We start from the raw sequence: 24,065 nt of genomic DNA, 5'->3' as shown, positions 1-24,065 counted from the left end.
CCATTTTGATAGTAATATGCTAAGGCTGTGTCTACACTGGTAGGTTCTTGCACGAAAACAGCCGCTCTTGCGCAAAAACATGCCGCCTGTCTACACTGGCTGTGTGTTCTTGTGCAAGTAAACTGACATTGTACTGTAGAAAATCAGGACTTCTTGCGCAAGAACTCTGACGCTCCTTCTCAAGAAGCCCTCTTGCACAAGAGCTCTTCCAGAAGAGGCCAGTGTAGACAGGCAACATGAATTTCTTGTGCAAGAAGCCCCGATGGCTAAAATGGCAATCAGAGCTTTCTTGCAGAAGAGAGCGTCGACACTGCCATGGATGCTCTTGCGTAAAAGCACATGCCAGTGTAGATGCTCTCTTGTGGAAGAGTTTTTGCACAAGAACTCTTCCGCAAAAGAGTTCTTGTGCAAGAAGCTGCCAGTGTAGACGTAGTCTAACATTTTATCATGGTCATGCCTAGAATTGGTTCCTTATTCTGCTTAGTGCTCTATAGCTGTATAGTAAAATACTCTCCTTTACAACTGCTTGACTACTCATCTACAGTGTTGTTGGAAGGAGGAGCATTGTAGCAATGTATGTAGAATGAAGTGAGACACCAAATGAAGTCATGCAGCTGCAGTAATTGTTTCTATCTGTTCAGACTAAACAAAACCATTGTTGACTGTGCTGTGCAGCCAGACCTACGGTAGATATCTACTTCCTAGTGTGGTAATCAATACTTGTAAAACACCCAAGATGTCAGCTATAAGGGGGAGACAGTGCTTTACAAGTTTTACATACACTCATTGTTCCTACTAGTGGGTTCTTGCGTGGCATAGAGAATTCCCAAGAGTCAATGGTATTGTGTACAAAAGGGATAAGTATTTCAGTAGGAAGGGGTAATAGTGATGAGACCACCCGACAGAAAAATAACCCTCCCCCAAGTGAAATAGTTAACCTAGAGTAAACACTGCAAGTAGACAAGGCCTAAGATGCATTGCTATGTGAATTCCGTCTATTCTTACTGGATTTTTAGCCACATCTAAATTGACCTGGTGGGAAGGCAGAAATAGAAATTGGTTGAGGTTTTACCTTTAAACTTTTTTACGGTGTTTGAGCAACAGAGCTCACCTGTTCTTCATGTACCTGCTCTCACATGTATTATTCTATATAAGGGAAGTCTTGCATTAAGTTCAATATACTGTAGCACAGCAGGACTTAGACACAGACACTATTGTTTGAAATTAAACTTTTCTAAGAGGTAACAATCTCAGTTAGATTTGAACTTTCACCAGACAAATGTAATAAGCAGGGCTCGCCAAGTGGGCTAAAATCTACACGAGTGAGTAGATTGCCTAATTTGTTGAGCTCTGGTAATAAGGAAAAGTCTTTTCATCCAGGAGTTTGCAAGAGCCACATGTTCAGCAGGCCTCCAGTCTTGCATGCCTACATTTGCACATGCAAAGGGATTGAGTGCTCAATTACTGGGTTGAACAACTTGTTCAAATTCAGGGCTTGAAATAGGTGGCCCATAACATACTATTGCTTTGAATGCCTGCTGATTTAATTTGGTCAGTGTCCCCATTTCTTCTTACTCAAATGAAGAATACATGTTAGACATGTTTTTAATCTGTGAATTAATTTTACAGAACTTCTGTGAAGTTGAAGTACCCTTAACATTTTTACAACAAGGTTGTTTGTTTTTTCTTTTTTCTTTCAATCTCAGCACACTTACCTATGCTACCACCTCAACCACTTCTTCAGTCTCTGTCCTTCTCCAGGCACTTGGTGCTCCTTCCCTATAGCACTTCTTTCTCAGCGCCATATCCAATACCAAAATAAACATGCACCAAGAGGACATGGACAGACCTTTTTTAATTCTTCTTTCCCTCAGTTTGAAAGCTAAAAGTCAAAATTTCTTCTCATGTTGTCTGTCTTCGGCGAGCATGTCCCACTGCTGACAGAGGCCGCTCCCCAGCATCAGCAATCACTTATCAATTAAGCAGTTAGCGAGCTAGCTGCTGACATCCCTAGTCTAAGAGAAGGGGGGAATACTGTAACAAGGCATGGTTTGAGGCAGTGTGTTTTTTGTAATGGTACTTCCTGGTACGTAGTACCAACACCTCCAGACGCGGTACCAGCACCTCCAATCAGAGCTCAACAACTTTTTTACCTGGAGTACCAGAACCCCCTTTTTTTTTTTTAAACAAAGCACTGGTTTGAGGGGGTGTGATAGGGGTGCCCCTTCACCAAACTGACTGATTTACATCTTCTCAACACAATACAAAGAATGATTGCTTAACCTTCTCCTCTGAGGTAGCTAGCAGAAGGGAAAATTGTGGTGTACACTGATTAAATGACTTGACACAATTTGCTCTGCGTTAGTGACAGCATTATAACTCTGTTCTTTCCTTGCGGTCTGTGCTTGGCCCACTAGACCATGTTACCTTCATACCAGAGTGTCTTCTTTGTGTGCTACCAAATATATTGAAAATTGTTTAAATTGAGGTTTAATAGAGTGTGAAATGTATACCTTACTACCAGTTGTCATCTTTCTTTGTACAGCCAATATTTTTACTCTATTACATTGTCTTTTACCTTTCTGTGATTTTGAGAGTGATGCATAAATCAAATGTAATGTACTGAATATAGAATTGAATGCCTGTATCTTTAAATCTAACAGGCCAGATGCTTTTGTATGTAAACAAAATGTTGCCAGTGGGGCTGGAGGAGAGAGGCATATACTGTGCATGAGCTCTGAGTGTAACCATTTGCATCAGCAACACTGAAGGTCTGCACACAGTGATGCTTGTTTTGGCAAAGGCTTTCTGTTTGTAAGGCAAGTATTCAGAGCCCTGGTCTCAGATGTTGGGAGCAGAGTAGTCAGTGTGGGATACTGTCAGAGCAATACCTAGTGCTGAAGAGATTTTTGCAGATTGGCCATGCGGTGATGTTTATGTGGTGTTGCTGTACCTGTACCTGTGTGTGCTGCGACAGGCATTTCTGCGAACCCGTGAAGGTGAGAAGATCATGGAACATCAGTTTGCATCCTATTTGGCTGTTTTATTGAAATCTCCAGTACGGTAGCACTTGACCTCATTTATAGCATTATTCTTGGAAACAGTGACATTTTGGGGCAGGGTGGGGGCGGTGTGTGTGTGTGTATAGCTTTTTTTTTTTTTGCGCCTTGGAAGCTAGAAAACATGGAAAAAGCTGTCTGAGTGTTGCAATTTATAATCAAGAACAAGTATGTCCTTGCATAGTACAATGAAGGATGAAAGCTTGAGTTAGTAAAAGCAGCCCAATTTCAGGGGGGGTATTTTGATCAAGCATATCTTTAAATGTAAATGCTTGTGTAAAATGCATTTGCAGAAGGACATAAACATATTACAGAATCACATCTGACACTAGGCAAAGAAATGAGCATGGGCATCTGGTGACCTTCACAAACAAATGTGTACTTCTTTAGCCTTTATAATCAGGAATCGCCCTCTCCACAAAAGTGTATTAACAGCAAGAACCTTTTCCCCAGCTACATTTATGAGAAATCTATAAGTGGGGTTAGGAGTCTGATAGTCTATGAAAAATGTATATAAGTTGTTGCTTGTGGTTCTCTGATATTCTTAGACTTGAGTGTACAGAAAGGATGAGGAGAAACACAAGAGCCTGACATTTTGATTTTAACATTCATTTACTGTATTTCAGTCTCTATAATGAAAGTGACAGAGGTGGCTACTGCTAGTACCTGTTAAAACAAAAATTGAGAGATGAAATTATGCAGGAAGTAGCGTAGCTGTGGGGGTGGATTGAGGGCAAGGAAGGGTTTTGATTACCATGGACACTAGTATTTTATTTGTATTCAGGTTTCTGGGGAAGTTTGAGGAAATACCTGCTAGACTACAGTCAGTTACATTTATGTCTATTGTGAAGAAACTTGGATCTTTTTTTGAGATGTGAAGAAACAATACTGTAGTAACACATTCTACACTCAGTAGTTACTTCATGAGGCTCAAGATTCACCCCAATATTGCCTTAAGTACAGTTTTAGAGTCTGCTCACATTACTGCTTGTTCATAGATCTTCTTCTAATATTAGCAACAGTACTTGTTCCTAGCAGGGTCTCCTGAGAGAGAGTCCAAATCTGCCTTTCTGGTTGTTGCAGATGGATTGCAGAAAATATATTGATTTTAGCTTTCAAATACAGTATTTACTGTCAACTTTTAAACAAGTTTCACCACTGTCTTTCTTTGCTGGAGACATCTTGCCTCTTGAATGAAACTTGCTCATTAAAGATAGCTTGTCCCTTTCAGGTCTCCAAAAGTATGCATGTAGCAGCCCAGCAGGAGATGTTGGCAGGCTTTTTCCTTGTGCTGTAGTGGCATACATTGGCTCACCCATGTCCTTGACTAGCTGAGCTAGGCTTTGCCACTTCTTTGTCTCATGACTCTAGCATGGTGCCAGTGTATTTCCCATACAGTATTTAGAGCTTGAACAACAAACTCCAGATTTTGGTAATGAAGGAACCTCTGCAGTATCCAAACTATTGTGTAGCTTCCTGGCAAGGAAGGAATTTGTTGATGTTACAATATGTGTATTAGAAAGGTTTAAAGGAAGGGAAAATATATTGAGAAACTATAGATACAACTTCCAAGAAATTCAGTGACAGGAAACATGAGTATTGTTGCAATTAAAGTCATTTATCTTTTAGTACAAGTTGATGATTACATTAACCCAGAAATAAGATTACAGGATGGTTTTTTGTTGTGGTCGGTGGAGCTCAGTTAAATGAGCTATACCTGCAAAATAAACAAATTACTTCTGAAAATAAGTTCTCCATACAGGGCTGTCAATGCTGGAAGTGCGGGGAAATTTCCCAGGGCCACTCACTGCTGCCACTAGCTCAACAGTGGTTGGAGCCCCCCTGATGGCATGCACCCAGCAACCTCAGTGGCATTGAAGAGCTAGCTATGGGAGAGGCCTGCCCCTTCTAGGGTTGCCAGATGGTTTAACCAAAAATACCGAACACCTTCTCTCCCCCTCCCCTAAAAAAAAAACCAAAACACCCAGACAAAATTCTGTTGAGAAAAAGAAAAGGGGGAAACCAAAGTTTTTTGGGGGGGGGGAAGGAGCGCTGAACCTTTAAATGGCCCCCCACGCTCCTCACTACCCCGCCCTTGCCAGATGCGGCAGGGGAAAATTGTCCCCGCCGGACTTCTATCTGAGGGAAACAGAAATACCTGACATTTTACATGTCCAGTATTTTCTGTTTTTTACTGGCTGGGGGATGCGAATACCAGACTGTCCAGGTGGATACCGGACACCTGGCATCCTTACGAGGGCTACGGGGGGCCACTGTGGTCTGCGTGGCACTTGGGGTTGCCAGATGGTTTAACCAAAAATACCAAACCCCATTTAAATATCCTGCACTTCATTTGCATAATCGCGTCATGGCGCTGTTTCGCCACCGCAATGTAAAGTGATCCCATAAAAATGACCTTGTGAAGCTGGATATTTATGTTCACTGATTTGACATTCAATTTGCTCACTCATTTTACAAATCAAAATTAATGTGCAAACCTAGCCTGCAATCTAAAAACCAAAATGTTCTTTACTGTGACGTACATCTTCACCACTAATTTGCATTTGTTTGTTAGCAGGTGGATATGAAACAAAATACACTGTATTGGCTAGCCGTAGTAAAAGCTTTGTTTTGTATTTCAAATACCTTGTATTTCAGATAAATAGATTTATTTTCAAATTCCCTATTTCTATACAATTCATCTACCTCCTCTCTTCTTTTTATTAATGTAACTGCCTGTTCCTTGGATAGGGTTGCCAACTTTCCAGTTTCACATAACTGAACACCCTTGCCCAACCCCTGTCCCGCCCCTATTCACTCCATCCCCACTCACTTCCTCACTGGCTTTTCCACCCCCACCCTCACTCACTTGCCCCACGGTGGGGCAGGAGGTTTGGTTGGGGGAGAAAGTGTGGACTTCACGAATGGGGCTGGGGATGAACAGTTTGGGATACAGGAAGGGGGCTGAAGGCTAGGGCAAGGTTGAGGGGTGTGGGCTCCGGAATGGAGTTTGGGTGCAGGAGGTGTTATCCATCTGGAGTAGGAGGTTGGGGTATAGGCTCCAGCCAGCAGTGCTTACCTCAGGCAGCTCCCAGTCAGCGGTGCAGCTGGATGAAGGCAGGCTGCTTGCTCTGGTCCCACATGGCTCCCAGAAGTGGCTGGCATCTCCCTGCACAGGAGCTGTGGAGCTGGCACGCAGAGTGGGGGGCTGCATGCAGTGACCTATGGCTACTCTTGTGCCTAGGAACCACAGGTAAAGGCTGGCCCCTTCCAGTAGCCACACAGAGCCAAGATAGGCAGGGAACCAACTTTAACCGTACTGCACAGCCAACCAGATTTTTAGTGGCCTGGTCACTGTCAGAGTCCATTTTCAACTAGGCATTTCAGTTGAAAACCAGATGCCTGGTAACACTATCTTTGGACTTCCTGACACCCACATGGCTTCCTTTCAATCGATTTTAAAAATGCAGCTGCTAAGAGAATGTTTATTGTACATTTCTCTGGCAATGTTTATTACTATCTCCTCTCAAAGACTTAAGCTCCTTCAAGGCCATGCATATAATTGTCCTCATTTATCTACCTCTGTTTTTGTAATTTCTATGATGTCAGTCTTAATGTGTCTTTGTCCACATATCACAAGACTTTCTTCCATGCTCCTCTTTACATATGAGTAGGGTCCTACCAAATATGGCCATGGAAATATATCACCGATCATAAAAATCTGGGGTCTCCTTGTGAAATTTGGTCTTACTGTGATTTTTTTTTTAAACCCTACACTATACAAATTTCATGGGGAAGACCAGTGGAAGGCCAGAAGCAAGCTAGGAGCTACAAGCCAAAGAAATGGAGGAGAGAGAAAAAATGAGACTGCACGAAGTGGTCTTGATAGAGAAAAAGAACCAGAATCCTATCACCACCAGGGGGCCCCCCTCTCTCAAAAAATCCACAAGTGGAAGGGGTTATGTCCTGTATATATCATACCTGAAGATATTGATAAATATTGCGTCACCTTTGAAAGGCTGTGTATGCCCCATGCAATTCCTCAGGATGAGAAGATGACTTCTTCGTTTGCAAAATAGACTTTTTGAGTTCTGGACATGTTCAATAAGATTCAATTGGTGATGTTTCTAATTATGGTAAATCTAAGGACATGGTTTCAAAAAGTTTCAAATTACCTTGAAACATATAGAGTAAAATGTAGAAGCCTTAAGACGGGTTGAATTAATGTGGCTTATGGGTACCAAATCTCACTAAGAATCTCAAGAGATGGAGAATTGACTGTGGAGGCCCTATGCTCCATTAGGAGCCCAAAGGACTAATAGATGTGAACCAAATGAGATGTACTGAATAAGTGGGTGATGGGAAAATGCATTATAAGCTTTGAAGGAATGTGTAATTCCGTTGCTCAGGAACAGTTCTTGAATATGTCTAATCATGTAAAATATTGTTTGTGGGATAAAAAAGTAGAAATGGTCGAACTTGCAAATTTTGCAATAAATGTGAACAATCCCAAGCATTTGCTAGAAATAAATCACAGGCGGAGGGGTTAAAGTTTGGTGATAAGCAAGGTGTCCCCATTTTACCCCTGGCAAGGAGGAGGGTAGAAGAGAGGCTAGACACTCACATATCCAAGTTCACTCCTCCAGTCCTCATTCCAAATCCCATGTACTTATTCTTTTTCACAGATTGGGAAAAAATTCTCACCTCTTTGAGCGATAGTTGACTGTAGGTAAATAATGTTAAGTCTTCTGGGAGGTCCTGTTAATAATGTCAGTTAGATCTGACTGACCAATCTGAGTATTGTAAATACTAGCAAGATTCTTGCTTCTGTTCACATGTCTGATTCAGCAAGCTCTGTTTCAGATCTGAATTTGAGAATTTTAATGTAAGTATCATCATGAGAGTTACTCAAAACAATTCTTAAATGCTGACTTACCAAAGGCTCTTATATATAAGTGGAATGGTACATGTTATAGTTTGGAACAGTAAAGAATGTGTGAAGTGCTGAATATTCAGTTTTTAGGAACTCCTGTTTCATAGTACACATGTTAGTAGTCTGTCTTAAGATATGTTTGTGTATATTCATTTGCATTGTATGGAAAACCTTGTTAAAAGATTCTCAGTTTAGCAATTTCTGAACCTTCAACCAGTTTTTGCATTGATCTGCACTTGCATGTTAACAGAAATTTCATCATTAATATCCACTATTTACATCTATACTATAGGGTCCCTTCTTGATGTGTATGGAGAATTTAAGAATGAGTAAGTCTGGGTGTTCTATAAACAATGAACCAGAAAGCTAGTGACTAAGAAAGCATGCAGTTTTGTACTGGACAAGCAAAGGCTTGTGAGAAGGGGTCTCTTCAGAGAGATTTCATGCACGTTGTATGTAGTCTTCAAGAAACTGATGTAACATTAAAAAAGTGAAATATAGTGTGGGATTTGAATAACTGTTTATACTAAGGATGCTGGAGCCAGTCCTCTCCATGGTGGGCCCTGTGGAACTGGAACAGCCCCCTTGCCCATGACAAGTGGGGAGCTACTCCATCCCTAATTGGTTAACCTTTAACATCCTTCATACTTTTACTGCCATTCACAGTTGCATAACATGCCTGTGGCACATACAACAATTGCCTGCATGGAAAAGTAATATTAGAGAAGCATTTAATATGTTTGAGTAATCTTACAATTCAATTTAGCGGTGATGAGGCAACATTATGTGATCAGCCAGTTCTCTTCAAACCATGAGTGGCCTATATAGACCACAATTTGAAATGCCAAGGAGACAATTGAAAAAACTTAAACAACAAATAGTCTTGCAGCACCTTAAAGACTAACAAAACAAGTAAATGGCATCATGAGCTTTCATGGGCACAACCCACTTCTTCAGATGAAGGGAGACAATTGATAATTTTTCTTTCTCATATGACATTTCTAAGATTAACATGTTAGGGCGGGTACCATCATAGCCCAGACATTGCTCAACTAAGGGAAGAACGACATGCTATAGGGTGGTAGGTGACTGTCGTCTTTGTGTTGATCACAAATTGCATTTGTATGTTTTGAAGCTGACTGGTAGCAATCCCTGATCTTTGCATATCTCCTTCCATTTAGGAGGATTCCTGTGTGCTATTTCATGCAGTATGTAATGGGATGAGCAAAGAGAGACGCACAGTCATTTATGGGATAGATGCTGTCATTTCTGTCCTATGCTAGGAATCCAACAAAAACAAATTGATTTTAGTACTGGGCATTGGGGTTAACCTATTTTTGCAGCAAGAGTTATGGGGTTGTCAGGATTTCAGTCTTACACCTAGGGTGAGATTGCACCTTCAGAAGCATAGCATAGCACAGCACTCCCTAGAGCAGGGGTGGGCAAGATACAGCCCTCAGGCCAGATGTAGTCCACCAAGCTGTTTGATCCAGCCTGCCCTGCTGTGCCACCACCTCCATGACTTGCTGGGGAGCATGCAAAATCTCCTCCCCATGCCAAGGTACACAGCTGGCGGTTCCCTCTGGATGCCACACACCCCTGGCAGGGGCCATGTCCCTTTTGCCCAAGGTCTTGCCCCTTCCGGGGCTGGCCCGTGACCACTACCAAAATTGGTAAAGTGGCCCCTCTACAAAAATTCCAAGGGTATTGGTTCATTACTGATTCCAAGGGACCAGTGACCTCTTCAAATGGATCAACATGACTTCATGGAGCACATGAAGTTTGTTTAATAGGTGTCTAATGTTGTCTGTTTTTTATTAGCTGTATTTTGTAATTAGTTAGGGTGTGTCTAGGCTACAGGGTTTTGTCAACAAAAGTTAGCCCACAGCTGTTTAGGACTTTGAGGAGGTTTAGACCCACACAGTGTGACTCACGAATAATACTGCAAACATGTGCATTGCAGTAACCAGATCGGAATGCAAGAGGAAGTACTCTAGTCATCTGGTGGCAATGGTAATGACTGTGGCCACAAATGACTCCTGGTCATCCCCCCCTTTTTTTTTCCTTTAAGAAAAAAGCACACATTGATAGTATGCGCTGCACTGGTCCTCTGAAAACATTCTTTCAAAAATCAGAAAGCTGCTGTTGTATATAGTGCCTTCTGAAGCAATCGTTCACCTTGATGGAATTCAGTGTCAGCCTCTTGTCCAGGGTACTTTGAATCTTTAAGATAGCAAAAGTACTCAGTCTATTGGGTATCAGAGGTATTTCAACTGTCAGTGATCATTTTAGTATCATATCTCGACACTTCTTTCTATCTACATATATGCCAGATTCTCAGGAATGGGATCTCCACGTGTCTTTTCCCCTTGTTGCTGTAAGAAGGTAATGTCAACTGTACACTGACAAGTTACAGTGCAGTAAATCATCCGCCAGCGCTGTATCCATGCTGACAAAGCACTTATGTAGTGTGCACTAGCTCTGCAGTTGCTATGCTCTAGGACAGTGGTGCACAGCCCATTGGTCACAACGTCCAAGGGGTTCATGGATGTCTTCCTGGGAGGTTGCCATGTGGCCGCCAGCATCTGGGCCCAGCCCCCGGCCGCCTGGATCTAAGCGCAGCGCGGCTGCCAACAGCCAGGCCCAGCCGTGGGGGTTGCAGTTGAAAAAAGGTTGTGCACCACTGCTCTAGGTAAACCAGCTCAGTGAGAAGAGTGGAGCTTGCTGTGTTTTGGATGCGGCGCTCTGGTGCCAGTGTGGACACTTCAGTTGTTTACTAGGTTGTGACTAGCTTCTGGAAATGGCCCATCATTCCTGCAGTCGCCACTCTATTCATTGTTTTGAACTCGGCTAGCTGCCCTGAATGGATGCACGTATCCCCTTTCAAAGTTCTGTTTCTCAGGCTTTGTTTATACTTAACCACTTAAAATGCAGCCAAAGCAGCACTCTGTATAAGCCATTTCTTCAAGGGGAGTAGCTAACAGCGCAGGGCCATCACCGTATCCTGGTTCAGGTTGGTGCTTTACAGCTGTGCTCAGGGAGGAGTGTTTTTTCACTTCAGAGCCAGAGAGGGACAGCACTGTAAAGTTCCAATGTAGACTTGGCCTGAGAGCCGACATGCTGTGCTGATCTGGTCTGGGAGACACAGCAAAAACTTTACAAGGTGATTTTAGTTGTTTGAGGCAGAGAGGTAAAATTGCTGCTGCTGCTGCTACCACACACCCACACACGAAGGTTTAAAAGCAGGTATTAGCTAACCCTCTGTTTAAAAAATACACCACCATCTTGGCAGTGAAGACTTAGCCTAAAAGTGCATTCAAGAGAGAGTGTAAATTTTAAGCACAGTGCCATTACACGATAGTTGAAATTTCAGGGGAAAATCAGAGAAGCAGAATGTAATTACTCACACTGAATATTTTGTTGGCAGTTTTAACTTTACCATCTAAGCGCTAAAGACAAGTGTTCAGGGCCACTCTTTTACACCTCATCTAGAAGGACTGCAACTCCAAGGTGTCCCTTACACGAAGCAGAAGCCTTAGTTAAGTAGTAATAGCTACTGATCTGATCCTAACCACCTTTGCTTTTAGGAACTGATGATATTACAGCGTGAGGAGCTTGGGCTGCAGACATGATTCTTTTAAAGAGCTGGAGGCTGTCAACTCAGTCAGACAAGAAAAGGAAGGCTTGTCTTCATGTACAGAGCTACAGCAGCTCAGCTGTACCACTTTATTGAAGTTACTCCTCTGCCAACAAGAGAGCATCTCCCATCATTGTAGTTAATCCACTTCCATGAAAGGTGGTAGCTGTATTGACAGGAGACATACTGCTGTCTACTCAGGAGCTGGTGGAATGTGGAGGGGAGGCTAAGCCGGTATGACTACATTACTGTAGGTTCAGGATTTTCACAGCTCTAAGCAATGTAGTTGTACTGATACAGGTCAGTAATGTAGACCTGTCAGAGGTTTTATCTCTCATCTTTCATTTTTGTTCCCCTAAAGGAAGTGGTTGACTGCCTCTTAATCAGTAGTGGATCACAAGTAGAGCCCTGTGCAGATGCAAAATTTGTACCCACATCCATATCCATAAAAATGAATCGTGGATATGCGCGGATGCAGATACCCGCCAATATAAAGTGAATATCTGCAAATTTACAGGATTCTAGATATAAAATTTGTATCCACATCCATATCTGCAAAAATGAGTCTCAGATATCTGCGGATTTGCAGGGCTCTAATCACAAGTCTTTACCCTTCCCCTTGCTTTGTGGGAAGACAGTCTGTCTGTTCCTTGTGAATCTGTTAGCAGTGTACTAGGAACTTCAGTACCACTGCTCTGATTCTCTCTGGGTATGTCTACACTACCCCGCTAGTTCGAACTAGCGGGGTAATGTAGGCATACCACACTTGCAAATGAAGCCCGGGATTTGAATTTCCCGGGCTTCATTTGCATAAGCGGGGAGCCGCCATTTTTAAAACCCCGCTGGTTCGAACCCCGTGCAGCGCGGCTACATGGGGCACGAACTAGGTAGTTCGAACTAGGCTTCCTAGTTCGAACTACCGTTACTCCTCATGAAATGAGGAGTAATGGTAGTTCGAACTAGGAAGCCTAGTTCGTGCCCCGTGTAGCCGCGCTGCACGGGGTTCGAACCAGTGGGATTTTAAAAATGGCGGCTCCCCGCTTATGCAAATGAAGCCCGGGAAATTCAAATCCCGGGCTTCATTTGCAAGTGCGGTATGCCTACATTACCCTCCTAGTTCGAACTAGGAGGGTAGTGTAGACATACCCTCACTCTCTCCACCTACTGTTGTAGTCATTATCTTAAAAGTACTTTAATGAATCTCTTCATTAGAAAGGGGAAGTATCAATGGGAAATCAGACTCATGACTTCTGTTATGATTGTGTGTTGGTGTTTGGCTTTGGGGTTTTTTGTCTGGGTGGTTTTGAATGGCAGAGAGGTGATACAGTGCAAACACTTCTTGAGTGCTTAGTTGTTGTGGATGTTTATCATTTATAGAGACATGACTAGTCCAGTCTGCTCAGAAACTAGCTATGCACCTTCTCAGGACTGCTCCCAGCCGAGTCATTCTTCCACTTGCAACAGCCAGATCCTCTCAACTTGCCCTAGTTTTTTTTTTAGTCTAAGAAACACAACACTTCTTGGTCACATTTTCAAAGCTTGAAGCAGAGAGGAGGGAACAAGCTGCAATAAATGTCTCCTAAAACTATATGTGCCTGGAGCTCTGCTATTACTGGCTTAAAGCCAGCTGCCCTACTTGGAAACAATGAGTCTGGATTTTCAGTGAGTAGGCAGGTACCTTTGTGTGCATGAAATGTTCCCACCAAGGTTTTTTTTAAGAAGATCCACCACACTGTAAATAACAATCTGTGTATATATATTCTATAGAAAGACTTGGAGGGAAGGGAAGAACAGATTCTTCTTAGGCTCTGCACCATGGAGTAGATGTGTAGGAAAAACTCTTGCAGGGGACTGATCCTGGCAATTTAAACAGGAATTAACAATGATTTAAACCCATTAGTTTAAGAGTGGGAACAAAACAGTGTTCAGTATGTTTCTTGTCTTCATGTGTTGGAAGAAGGTCATACTAGCCTATCTGGACCAATTTATTAGGACATTGGGGAAACCCATTTGAAATGTGAGCAATTGAATGTTAACTCACTCTCAGGTATTCACACTGAACATATTTATATTCCATGCACCATATTTATATTCCATATTTATATTCCATGATCCTCATTGCATCCAAACCAGAGTAGATTTTTCCATAATCCTAAATTGTTAGTCTTAGACACCAGAACTCCCCAGTGCTCTGAAGGATACATGTTTTGCTAATGGTTGTGGGTCTCTTGTGCCTTAGCTATAAAGGGAAATTGACCAACTAGCTATAGTGCAATAAAAAGTCAATTTCTTACCAGAACAGTGTCAACACAGGCAGATATTCTGGAATATATTCTGTTGTAGCTGTTCCAGTCAGTTATCCCATGTAGACAAGGCTTTAAAACCTTAAGGAATCTTGAGCAAGCTGGTGAAAACAACCTAACGTTTCACTGTCACATTCCACCACTGATGTTTCTCCCTGAAATAAAACCAACTTGGAGTATTAGAGGAAGAGGTTGGAGCATTAGAATGATTTAGCTACTCTCCTTGTGGAACCAGTTTAGTGTACCAAAATCTATTGAAATGATTTTTATAGTAAAGGAGTGTTCTCCTTCAAGTGGTCCCCGTGGGTGCTCCACTCTGGGTGCTGGTGGTGCCCTCTAGTGTTGTTGGAACTGAAGAGGCACCTGCACGCGCACGGCTCCTCAGTTCCTTCTCTACCGTCCTTGGCAGCAGACGGAGCCCTCTGTTCGCCTTTATTTTCTGGAAAAAAACAGTTAAATTCCTCATTTTACCCCTTAGTTACCTCATCAACCAAGTTCTCGAACCCTACCCGCCTCCCCTGGCTAGTTATTTAAAAAAAAAATTGTTATTGTTCTCATTGCGGTTTGCCACTTATTCCCCAACCCCTCATGCCCGGCTCGCCGGCTTCAAACGTTGCGAGTCATGTCGGGATGCCATACCGGCCTCCGACGGACACTCCGCCTGTATTAAGTGCCTTGGAGAGGCGCACCAGACGCAAAAGTGCCTGCACTGCTCCAAACTAACAGCGAGAGCGCGCCGTGACCGAGCCAATAGATTGAGGACTCTCTTATATGAGAAGTCGCTCTGTCCCTCCTCAGAGGACTCGCCTTCGCTCTCTACACTGCCTCAGCTAGCTAAGGGTATGGAGAAAAACCAACCCCCCCACCCACTCTTCTTCCGCGGTATCAAACAGCGGTCTCTCTCCAACACCATCTGTATCCTCGGCACCGTCAGCAGTGCGGGCTAGCACGGAGGATACGCCAGGAACCTCTGGCACGTCGCGACCTAAGGCGCAGGCACCGCACAAGAGAGCTCATTCTGAGCCAAAACAAAAATCAGCAGCACCGACCACTACGGCGCCTAAGCCATCCTCGGCACCGACGGCGCCGTCGAGAGAGCACTCGGCACCGAAGCAGGCCAAAACGGCACCAGGTTCAGCACCGAAACAGGCCCGTGCCGATAATCCACCTTCTAGTGCTTCGGTGCCGGAATGAACCTCGGCACCTACAACCTCTTCGGTAACGATGCCGTTACCACCGAAACCACACTGCCCAGCACCGTCTCAAAGTCGGGACCGGTACCGATCCCCGGTGCGGAGCCACACCTCTTCGGCACCACTGTCCCCGGGTTCCTCTATCCACTCAGTGAGATCTCACCACTCCTCGGCCACTTCTCGTTCAGCTAGTGACATCGGCACTGAACCCAGGAGCAGGTTCTCGTCGCAACACTCTAGCCCGGCACATAGACCTCCATCCTGGCAAACGCCTGCTGTTCAATATGCATACCCTCCACCTCCGCATCCATGGTACGCACAGCATTATACCTATCCACCCCCGCCATATGCCTCTCAATGGCAACCCAGGGATTCACATCCAAAGAAGAGTTGCCATCGACCCTCTTCTACTACTTCCAGACCACCCCCTCCCTTGCCTCCTGCCACCAAATCTGCCACAGAGCAAAATTCTCCAGCTCCCTCAGGCGGTCACGACTCCCACTCTGAGGGTGAGACTAGATCTCCTTTGCACAATTCCTCCTCCTCCCCAGACGAAGCGGTCATCACCGATGCCCCACCGTCAGGAGACGATATAAACAAATTTCAGGAGTTGTTTAAAAGAGTTGCTATAGCCCAGGAAAAAGATCTCCAAGAGGTGCAGGTCAAACAATATTGCCTCCTTCGCACGCTTCAACCCCCAACCGCCTCCAAAATTGCCATTCCTATGGATGAGGCTATTATGGACCCGGCTGATATTTGGCAGACCCCAGCATCTGTCACTCCAACAAATAAGAGAGCAGACCGTAAATACTTCATCGCTCCAAAAAATATGGACTTTCTTTTTACCCACCCACCCCCGAATTCCCTAGTAGTGGATTCAGTACATCATAAAGGTAAACAACCTAACCTAAAAACAACCCCACAAGACAGGGACCACAAAAAGGTGGACATTATGGGCTGAAAGGTTTATTCCTCGTCCACACTGCTCCTTAGGGCTGCCAACTATACTGCCATGCTTGCGGACTATGACCATGCTAACTATTCTAAGCTCCAGGACCTCCTCCAGCACCTCCCGGAGCATTAAATGGTCAACCCTGCTCAACATTATGCAGGAAGGCCACACCATCTCCCGTACAGCTTTGCAGTCCGCCATGGACGTGGCAGATACTGCAGCTTGAATTATGGCCTCGGCGATAGTGCTCCGCCGAATGTCATGGCTACAAGCATCTGGGGTATCTAAGGACCTTCAGCAAAAGGTTGAGGACTTACCCTTTGATCGGACCAACCTCTTTGCAGCTAAGACCGATGAGGTATTACATTCTATGAAGAACTCCTGTACAACCCTTAGGACCCTAGGAATGTACACTCCTCCATTTAAGAGAACCAGATATCAGTCTTATCAACGACCCAGAGAACCGTTCCGCCAACAACCCAGATTTGATTTCCGCAAACAGAGGTCTCAACGTAGTCAACAGCAACAACACACCACACCCCATCCACCATCCGGCAAGCAGCAGGTTTGAAGGTCAGGTCGAGAGCCAGGAAGCCAATCCACTGACATTCCCAACTGCTACCCTTCAGTTCCACCACCCCCTCCGAGCTTTTTTCCATCAATGGTCCCTCATCACCTCGGACAGATGGGTCTTGAACTTAGTCCAATCTGGCTACATCATCCCCTTTACCTCTCTTCCTCCCAATCACCCTCCTACCCCATCCCTTTTCAGGGACCCCTCTCACGAAACCGTCCTCCTGCAGGAGATTTCACACCTTCTTCAACTGGGTGCAGTAGAACACGTACCAACCCAATTTCGAGGCCGGGGCTTCTACTCAACGTACTTCCTAACCCAGAAGAAGACAGGAGGTTGGCGCCCCATTGTAGACATCAGGCGCCTCAACAAATACATTGCATACCACCGTTTCAAGATGGTTACCCTCTCAACTATCATTCCTGCACTTGATCAACACGATTAGCTTTCGGCTCTCGACCTTCAGGACGCATATTTCCACATTACAATTCATCCTGCTCACAGATGCTTCCTCCGATTTACAGTGGGTACCCAGCACTACCAATACAGGGTGCTCCCATTTGAACTCTCCACAGCCCCCAGGGTATTCTCCAAAACCTTGTCAATCGTAATGGCCTTTCTTCGATGTCAAGGCATCATAATATTCCCGTATCTGGACGATTGCCTCATAAAAGGTGTGTCGTTCGATGAAACGAAGGCCATGACAGATACCACAATAGCCCTTTTACTCAGCCTCGGGTTTCACGTAAATTACGCAAAATCCACTCTACACCCAACACAGAGACTGGAGTTCATAGGCACCCTCCTCGACACAGTCACAGAAAGGGCCACTCTTCCCGAACACAGGTTCGCGACGATCTGCGACTTGGTCCGAGCGGCACAAGCGGTACCAACTGTCACGGTCCGCCACTGCCTCAAAATCCTCGAACATATGGCTTCTATGACGTACGTCGTCAGTTTGGCCAGACTCCACATGAGACCTCTTCGTTCCTGGCTCGCAACGGTTTACAGACCCTTCAGAGACCACCTCTCCAAGTCCGTCGCCATCCCACCACGCATCATCAACTCCCTGCTCTGGTGGACAATTCCTCAAAATATGTTGCACAGCATTCCCTTTCAACGCCCACCTTCCACTCTCACTCTTATAACAGATGCCTCACTAATGGGATGGGGAGCTCACTTGGGAAACATCACAGCCCAAGGCAAATGGTGATTTATGGAGCAAACACTCCACATCAACCTCCTCCAGCTTCGGGCAGTCAGATACGCATGCCAGCACTTCACTCAGCATATAGTCCACAAGACCATCACCATTATGACGGACAATACCACCTGCATGTACTACATCAACTGTCAGGGTGGCGCTCGATCCCCTTCCCTGTGCTCGGAAGCCACCAAGCTCTGGACCTGGTGCCTAGCACATGGAGTCACCCCGTCTGCTGTCTTATCTTCCCGGAATACTCAATGTCACAGCAGACACCCTAAGCTGTACGTTCATGGACCAGCACGAGTGGGAGATCGACAGACGTGCCCTCACCCCGATCTTCCTTCACTGGGGCCAACCGGAAGTGGACCTCTTCACCACAAAGAACAATTGAAAATGCCACCTCTACTGCTCCAGAGGAGCCTTGGGGAAAAATTCCCTCAGAGACGCCTTTTCCATCACATGGGATACCTCCCTCCTGTACGTCTTCCCCCCCCTTCCCACTCCTACACAAGGTCCTCAACAAGATCAGAATGGACCAAGCGCTGGTCATTCTAGTGGCACCTGCGTGGCCCAGACAGACGTGGTACCCTTACCTTCTCAAGATGATGGTGAAGGACCCATATCCCTTCCCTTCCCATCACGACCTCCTCTCACAGAATCACGGTCGGACCCTTCATCCGAACGTCCTCAAGCTCAATCTCCATGCCTGGCTCCTTCATGGCTCCAGGATGCTGAAACGGCCTGCTCGGAACAAGTGAGACACATCCTAATTAATAGTAGGAGACGTTCCACCAGGAAAACCTACCTGTACAAGTGGACGCGTTTCTCCCAATGGTACGCTCAAACCCACGCAAGCCCACCACACCTTTCTCCTATACATACCTTATTGGACTATCTACTATCTCTGAAACAGTCCAGCCTAGCACTTAGCAGTATCAAGGTCCACGCTGTAGCCATAGCGGCTTTTCACCATTTCCCGCAGGGCACTTCCTTTCTCGCTAACCCACTGACCAAGCATTTCTTTAAGGGTCTGCAAAATACCTTTCCTCCGTTCCGCCCACCAGTCCCCATTTGGGACTTGAACCATGTTCTGAAGAGCCTGACAAAACCTCCTTTCGAACCAATAGCTACTTGCTCCTGGTCTCACTTGTCTATGAAAGTAGCCTTCCTCGTCGCCATTACCTCCAGTAGGAGGGTGAGTGAACTCGCGGCCTTAATGGCCGACCCTCCATACACCATATTTTCTAAGGACAGGGTGATACTTCGACCCCACCCTAAGTTCCTCTCTAAAGTACCCTCCCCCTTCCACGTGAACGAACCAATACACTTACCTGCCTTCTTTCCGAAACCACATACGGACCCGATCCAGACCGCGTGGCACACCCTTGACGTCTGACGAGCCTTGGTGTTTTACGTAGATCACACGAAACCCTGGCGAGCCTCGCCTAGACTTTTTATCTCTTACGCTGAAAGATCTAAGGGACAAGCAGTCTCATCTCAAAGAATCTCTAAATGGATTACATCCTGCATTAAAACTTGTTATACCCTATATGGCAAGGACTTACCTGGAGCTATCACAGCTCATTCCACTAGGGCGGTAGCTTCCACGACCGCCTTTCTTCATAACGTTCCACTGCAGGACATCTGCAATGCTGCTATCTGGTCCTCTGACCACTCGTTTGCACAACACTATGCTCTTTCCACCTCGATAGCATCCTCTATGTCGGTTGGACAAGCAGTGTTATCCACAGTGACTACCACACGACTCCAAACCCACCTCCGCGAGCCGACAACTGCTGTGTAGTCACCCAGAGTGGAGCACCCATGGGGAGCACTCGAAGGAGAAGAAAGAGTTACTCACCTTGTGCAGTAACGGTAGTTCTTCGAGATGTGTCCCCGTGGGTGCTCCACTACCCTCCCTCTTTCCCCTGCTTGGAGCCTCATACTCTAGTGGGTAGAGAAGGAACAGAGGAGCCGCGCGCCCCTTCAGTTCCAACGACACTAGAGGGCGCCTGCGTGCCGCGGCAGAAACAGCTAGAAAAGTCTCCGGTCGCCAGCACGAGGACGCACCAGCACCCAGAGTGGAGCACCCACGGGGACACATCTCGAAGAACTACCGTTACTGCACAAGGTGAGTAACTCTTTCTTTCACATCCCATATTGTTTCACATCCCATATTGTTTCATTGCATAGAATTGTGTAAAATGTTATGGTTATAATAAAAACTCAGCTTGAAGAGAAATTGGTTTGCATCATTATGTGCTCTTTACAGATTTGTGTCTATGTTCTGCATAGATTCCACAACCACTCACTTTTAGCATCTTATGCTCTTGATTTGTGGAAGAAATTGAATTCTTTTGAAACCATTATTTCTGGGAATTTTGCTTTAGTTTTCAGTTTTTCATTTTCACCATAGTTGGTATTAGTTTCCCTACTCCAGCAGTAGTGGTAAATGTTTGTGGACAGTTTAACAAGACTCCTTTCACTGGAGCTGCAAAGCTGCTGTATAAAGAATTTGAGAGGAATGATAAGGTCCTGAGTAAACATGGCTGTGTGGTGGCTGTAAGGATGTCAGGTGAAAAGTTGCAAACTGAACTACAACTGCACATAAAGTATGTAACTCAGTTGAGAATCCCACACAAGATCTTTGTTAAATATAAGGCTTGATGAGGTAATCGGATATCAGAGCTACTGTCCTAAGAAAAGATTGGTGAAAATCGTGAATTCCAAGTAGTGAAACTTAATTTCATATTGCTCCAAAATACATGTAAGCCTGTATGATTAATATTAACTCTTGGTACTGCCTAGAAATCCCTTTTTCACCAGTATCCCTTCTTTATTACCTACAGTTGTTATCATTAAAGCCAGGTCTAAACTAAAGGGGAAAGCTCGAATCAAGATACACAACTCCAGCTACGTTAATCTTAGTTCATGTCTTCGCTAAACATTGATCTTCTGTTTAGTGAAGATGTGGCCTAAGGCGACTTCAGTCAACAGCTGTTTCCACAGTCATCCTGAACTGAAGAAGAATAATCCTAGGTTCCCAGCAACCAGACTCCTTTAGAACATAGAAACGAAACTTCAAACAATTTGGCTTCCAAATGTTACACGAGATTGTGTGTAGTAATAAGCAATGGAGGGTATTTAAACTTACTGTATGTATACTGCATTGTGTCAGAAGTAGATTTAACTCCCTCCATTATGTTTAATATATGTCTGAAGCTTTATTCTAATAGTATTTTTTGTTCTGTTTTAGGTTTTTTTGGTGCTTGACAAAGTGCATGTTTTTAAAATGAAGGCAGGAATGTTTTCTGTTATGTTTAGGGATTGAGATTAGCTAATTATTTTAATCCAATTCATAAGACTAATCAAGGGTGCTAGCAAGTGTTTTAAGACAGTAGGCTAGTTCCAGGAAGCATCATTATGTTTGTAATATATGCTTTGCAAATCTAACAATCAGTTTACGTAGAGTTTTAAAGGTCAAATGAAGCCCAAAACGCAGGTTTATTTTTTATGCAGCTTTAGTCCAGTAGGATAAACATTCCCCTTTAATATTTGCAACCCAGACACAGCCACTAGTGCATAAGAAACTGGTGGTGAAAAATTTTAGAAACAAAAAGTGAATTGAGCTTTTCATTGTTTTCCTTTGCTGCAGATTGTACAACAAAGTGTGAAGAATGTTAAGGGGGAGTAGCATTGTTTTAAATAGATGAGTTGCCACAGTTTGCCTCATTTTATACAAATGCTGGAGATGAAGGGAATAGGATGGTTTTATTGCTTAGCCCTGAGCCACTTAACTGCAGGCTCAGCATCCCCATCTCAAAAAAAAAAAAAGGGGGGGGGGAGGGAGTCAAACTGCCTATCAGTCTGAGGAAAGTGCCATTTAATTAATGTTATGTAGCACTTTTAATCTTCAGAATGCTTTACAAGTAGAGGTTAGTTATTAATGACGGACAGGCCAGTTAGGGAATGCTGTGTTAACAATGACAACTCTTAGAGCAATTCACTCTTGCAAAAATATTGTCTGTTCTTTTTTTGAACTTTCATTTTATTCATGGATGTTTGTTTCTTTACATCCCACCATTTCCTTGTGTTCAGATGATAAACTTTAATAGAAATATGTGGCGAGTAAGTTAATACATTCTAGGCACAGACCACTGGACAGATTACAGTGAGAGCAATGAGAAAGAAATAGCCCTCTGGCATAAAGATCCCTCTGGCATAAAGAAAGCAGTCAACTCTCAGGACAGAGCAGGAGTTGCATTTTACCTAGTAACCAGGGTTCCTGAAATACACAGCCCCAGGGACTTCTGAGGGAAAAAACATTGGCCTTCCAAGGAAAGAGAGTTGTTGAAAGCTACATTGTTTGAGTGTCATTCTCCACTGTTTCTTCACTGTGATGGAGGAAATGTATTGAATGCTATGCAGGATAAGAATTGTCTGGAAAGCTGAGGCTTATAATTGCCGTGCTCATTGATGGGTATTTCCTAGACGGTGTAATGGGTTTTAAAAAAATAAACTTCCCGCCAGGAGTTTGGGCCAACTTCTGTCATCAGAAGCAACAAAAAATAGTAGTCCTAATTAAATTAAACTTTGTGTAACTTGTTTTATGCTGGTGTTCTGCATCCTTCCTTTCAGCAGTGCTAAATTAATACTGCTCTTATCAGAATTAAATAATTTTTGCAGCAGGGTGGCAGTCATTGCCATTTGTCTTATATGGCTCTTGTTTTACAGCATAAGCTGTCAGGAATGAGCGTGATGGGTAGAAAAAGAGCAACTTTTGCATTGTCTACAACACTAGCATTTTTTACTCCATGCAACCTAGCTCATAGTTGCTGCTTTGTCTGAAAATTGGATTTCTCTTCTATAATTACACAACTAATTCTAGTGGGTAAGATGGAAATTCATGGTTTTGGATGTTACCCATCCATGTGCAGACTTGCATTAATTCTTTACTTTGCTGTAAAAATGAGCTGTCCCTTTAATTTTTTCATAGCTTGGATGATGTCATGTTTTTATTTTACTCACTGGCAAGCCTTGTGTTGGGATAGTGCCTATCCCCTGGAATGGGAGGAGTTACTGAGTAATTATATGATTCATGGTTTCAGGTAGTGAGCCCTTCCTTCAAACAGTTGATTAGTTTTGCTGGAGTCAGATCAGAACAAGAGCTTGGCTTTTAGCAGAGCTGTTGTAGGCATGTTACCTCTTCTTTGTGGAAGCAATGCACTGGGAAAAGTTATTGCGTGCCAGAAAAGCAAAGGTAGGCTAGATGAGAGACAGCACATTGTACTTGTGGGTTGGAGGGCAGGGAGTGCAAAATCTAATGGGATTTTCAACTCTAATGGTTCAGTATTTTCCACTTTATTAGGAAACTAAATGTGAAAAACACTCTTAATTATTTTACACGTTGCCAAAGTAGATCAGTATATGTCTGCTTTCTGAACTAACTTACATTGCTTCCTCACAGGGATAAAATCAGTGACTGGTTCCATACTTTGTCACCTCTGCAAAGCCCGGGGGTGTGAACACTTAAGGTTAAATCAAAACGCTTGTTCACGGGTGTTAAACTTGCCTGTAGGATTCAAAAGTCATATTGTCTAAGAATCATTAGATTTTTATGTACAGAAATATAGTTTACTCTTAATAGGCAATCTGAAGGATACGAGGCAAAATTTCAAAAGATACAAAGAGTTAAGAGCCTAGTCTCATTTTCAGAAATGATTTAGGCACCTAAGAACAAAACTTAGCCTCCTAAATACATGTCGCTTTTGAAAATGGGACTAGACTCAAAGCTCTGATGCTTCTGTAAATTAGCTTACATTAAAACCAGATTCCACCTCCTTGAAGAGTTGTAATAGTGCATCAATCAGTTGTTGGCTTCTTTGAATTGACAACTTTTTGTAGTTAAATTCCTTTTCTTCCAAGGATGAAAAGTCTTGCATAGACTAGTGCTTGGTGTTCTGCACTTAAAGATGTAAAGGTACACATCACAAGTGCATATAAACAGTAAGTATGTTGAGAAGCAACAGATAAAGGAAAACAAGACTGAGGTAGGGGGAAAAATAAAACTTTGGTTAATATTGGAGATTCTAGGGGAATATGTTGGGTTTTCTGGTTACAAAGCAGATTGCCATAAACCTGTATGTGTAAGTGCTGTTAATATTGAGAAGAAATACAGGCAGTCCCCGGGTTACGTACAAGATAGGG

General features: G+C 43.9%; 1 protein-coding gene across 19 annotated transcripts in view; it reads left to right on the top strand.

Annotated features, from left to right (window-relative positions):
- TMCC1 (transmembrane and coiled-coil domain family 1) overlaps nt 1-24,065 on the top strand; it is a 230,927-nt gene that overhangs the window by 185,620 nt on the left and 21,242 nt on the right. The window contains exon 1 of one of the 19 annotated variants that reach the window (XM_025189562.2): nt 2,769-2,999. The exons of 17 other annotated variants lie outside the window; for them this stretch is intronic. In XM_025189562.2, the coding sequence (XP_025045347.1) occupies nt 2,931-2,999 (69 nt within the window). In that variant the 5' untranslated portion in view covers nt 2,769-2,930. Of the gene's footprint in view, nt 1-2,768; nt 3,000-22,957; nt 23,119-24,065 lie in introns of those variants that run through there. One more of the 19 variants, XM_014578435.3, reaches the window with a different exon arrangement.

The sequence above is a fragment of the Pelodiscus sinensis genome, chromosome 11, assembly GCF_049634645.1.
Source record: "Pelodiscus sinensis isolate JC-2024 chromosome 11, ASM4963464v1, whole genome shotgun sequence".
Classification (NCBI taxonomy): Eukaryota; Metazoa; Chordata; order Testudines; family Trionychidae; genus Pelodiscus; species Pelodiscus sinensis.
This window is presented reverse-complemented; position numbering and strand designations above follow the sequence as displayed.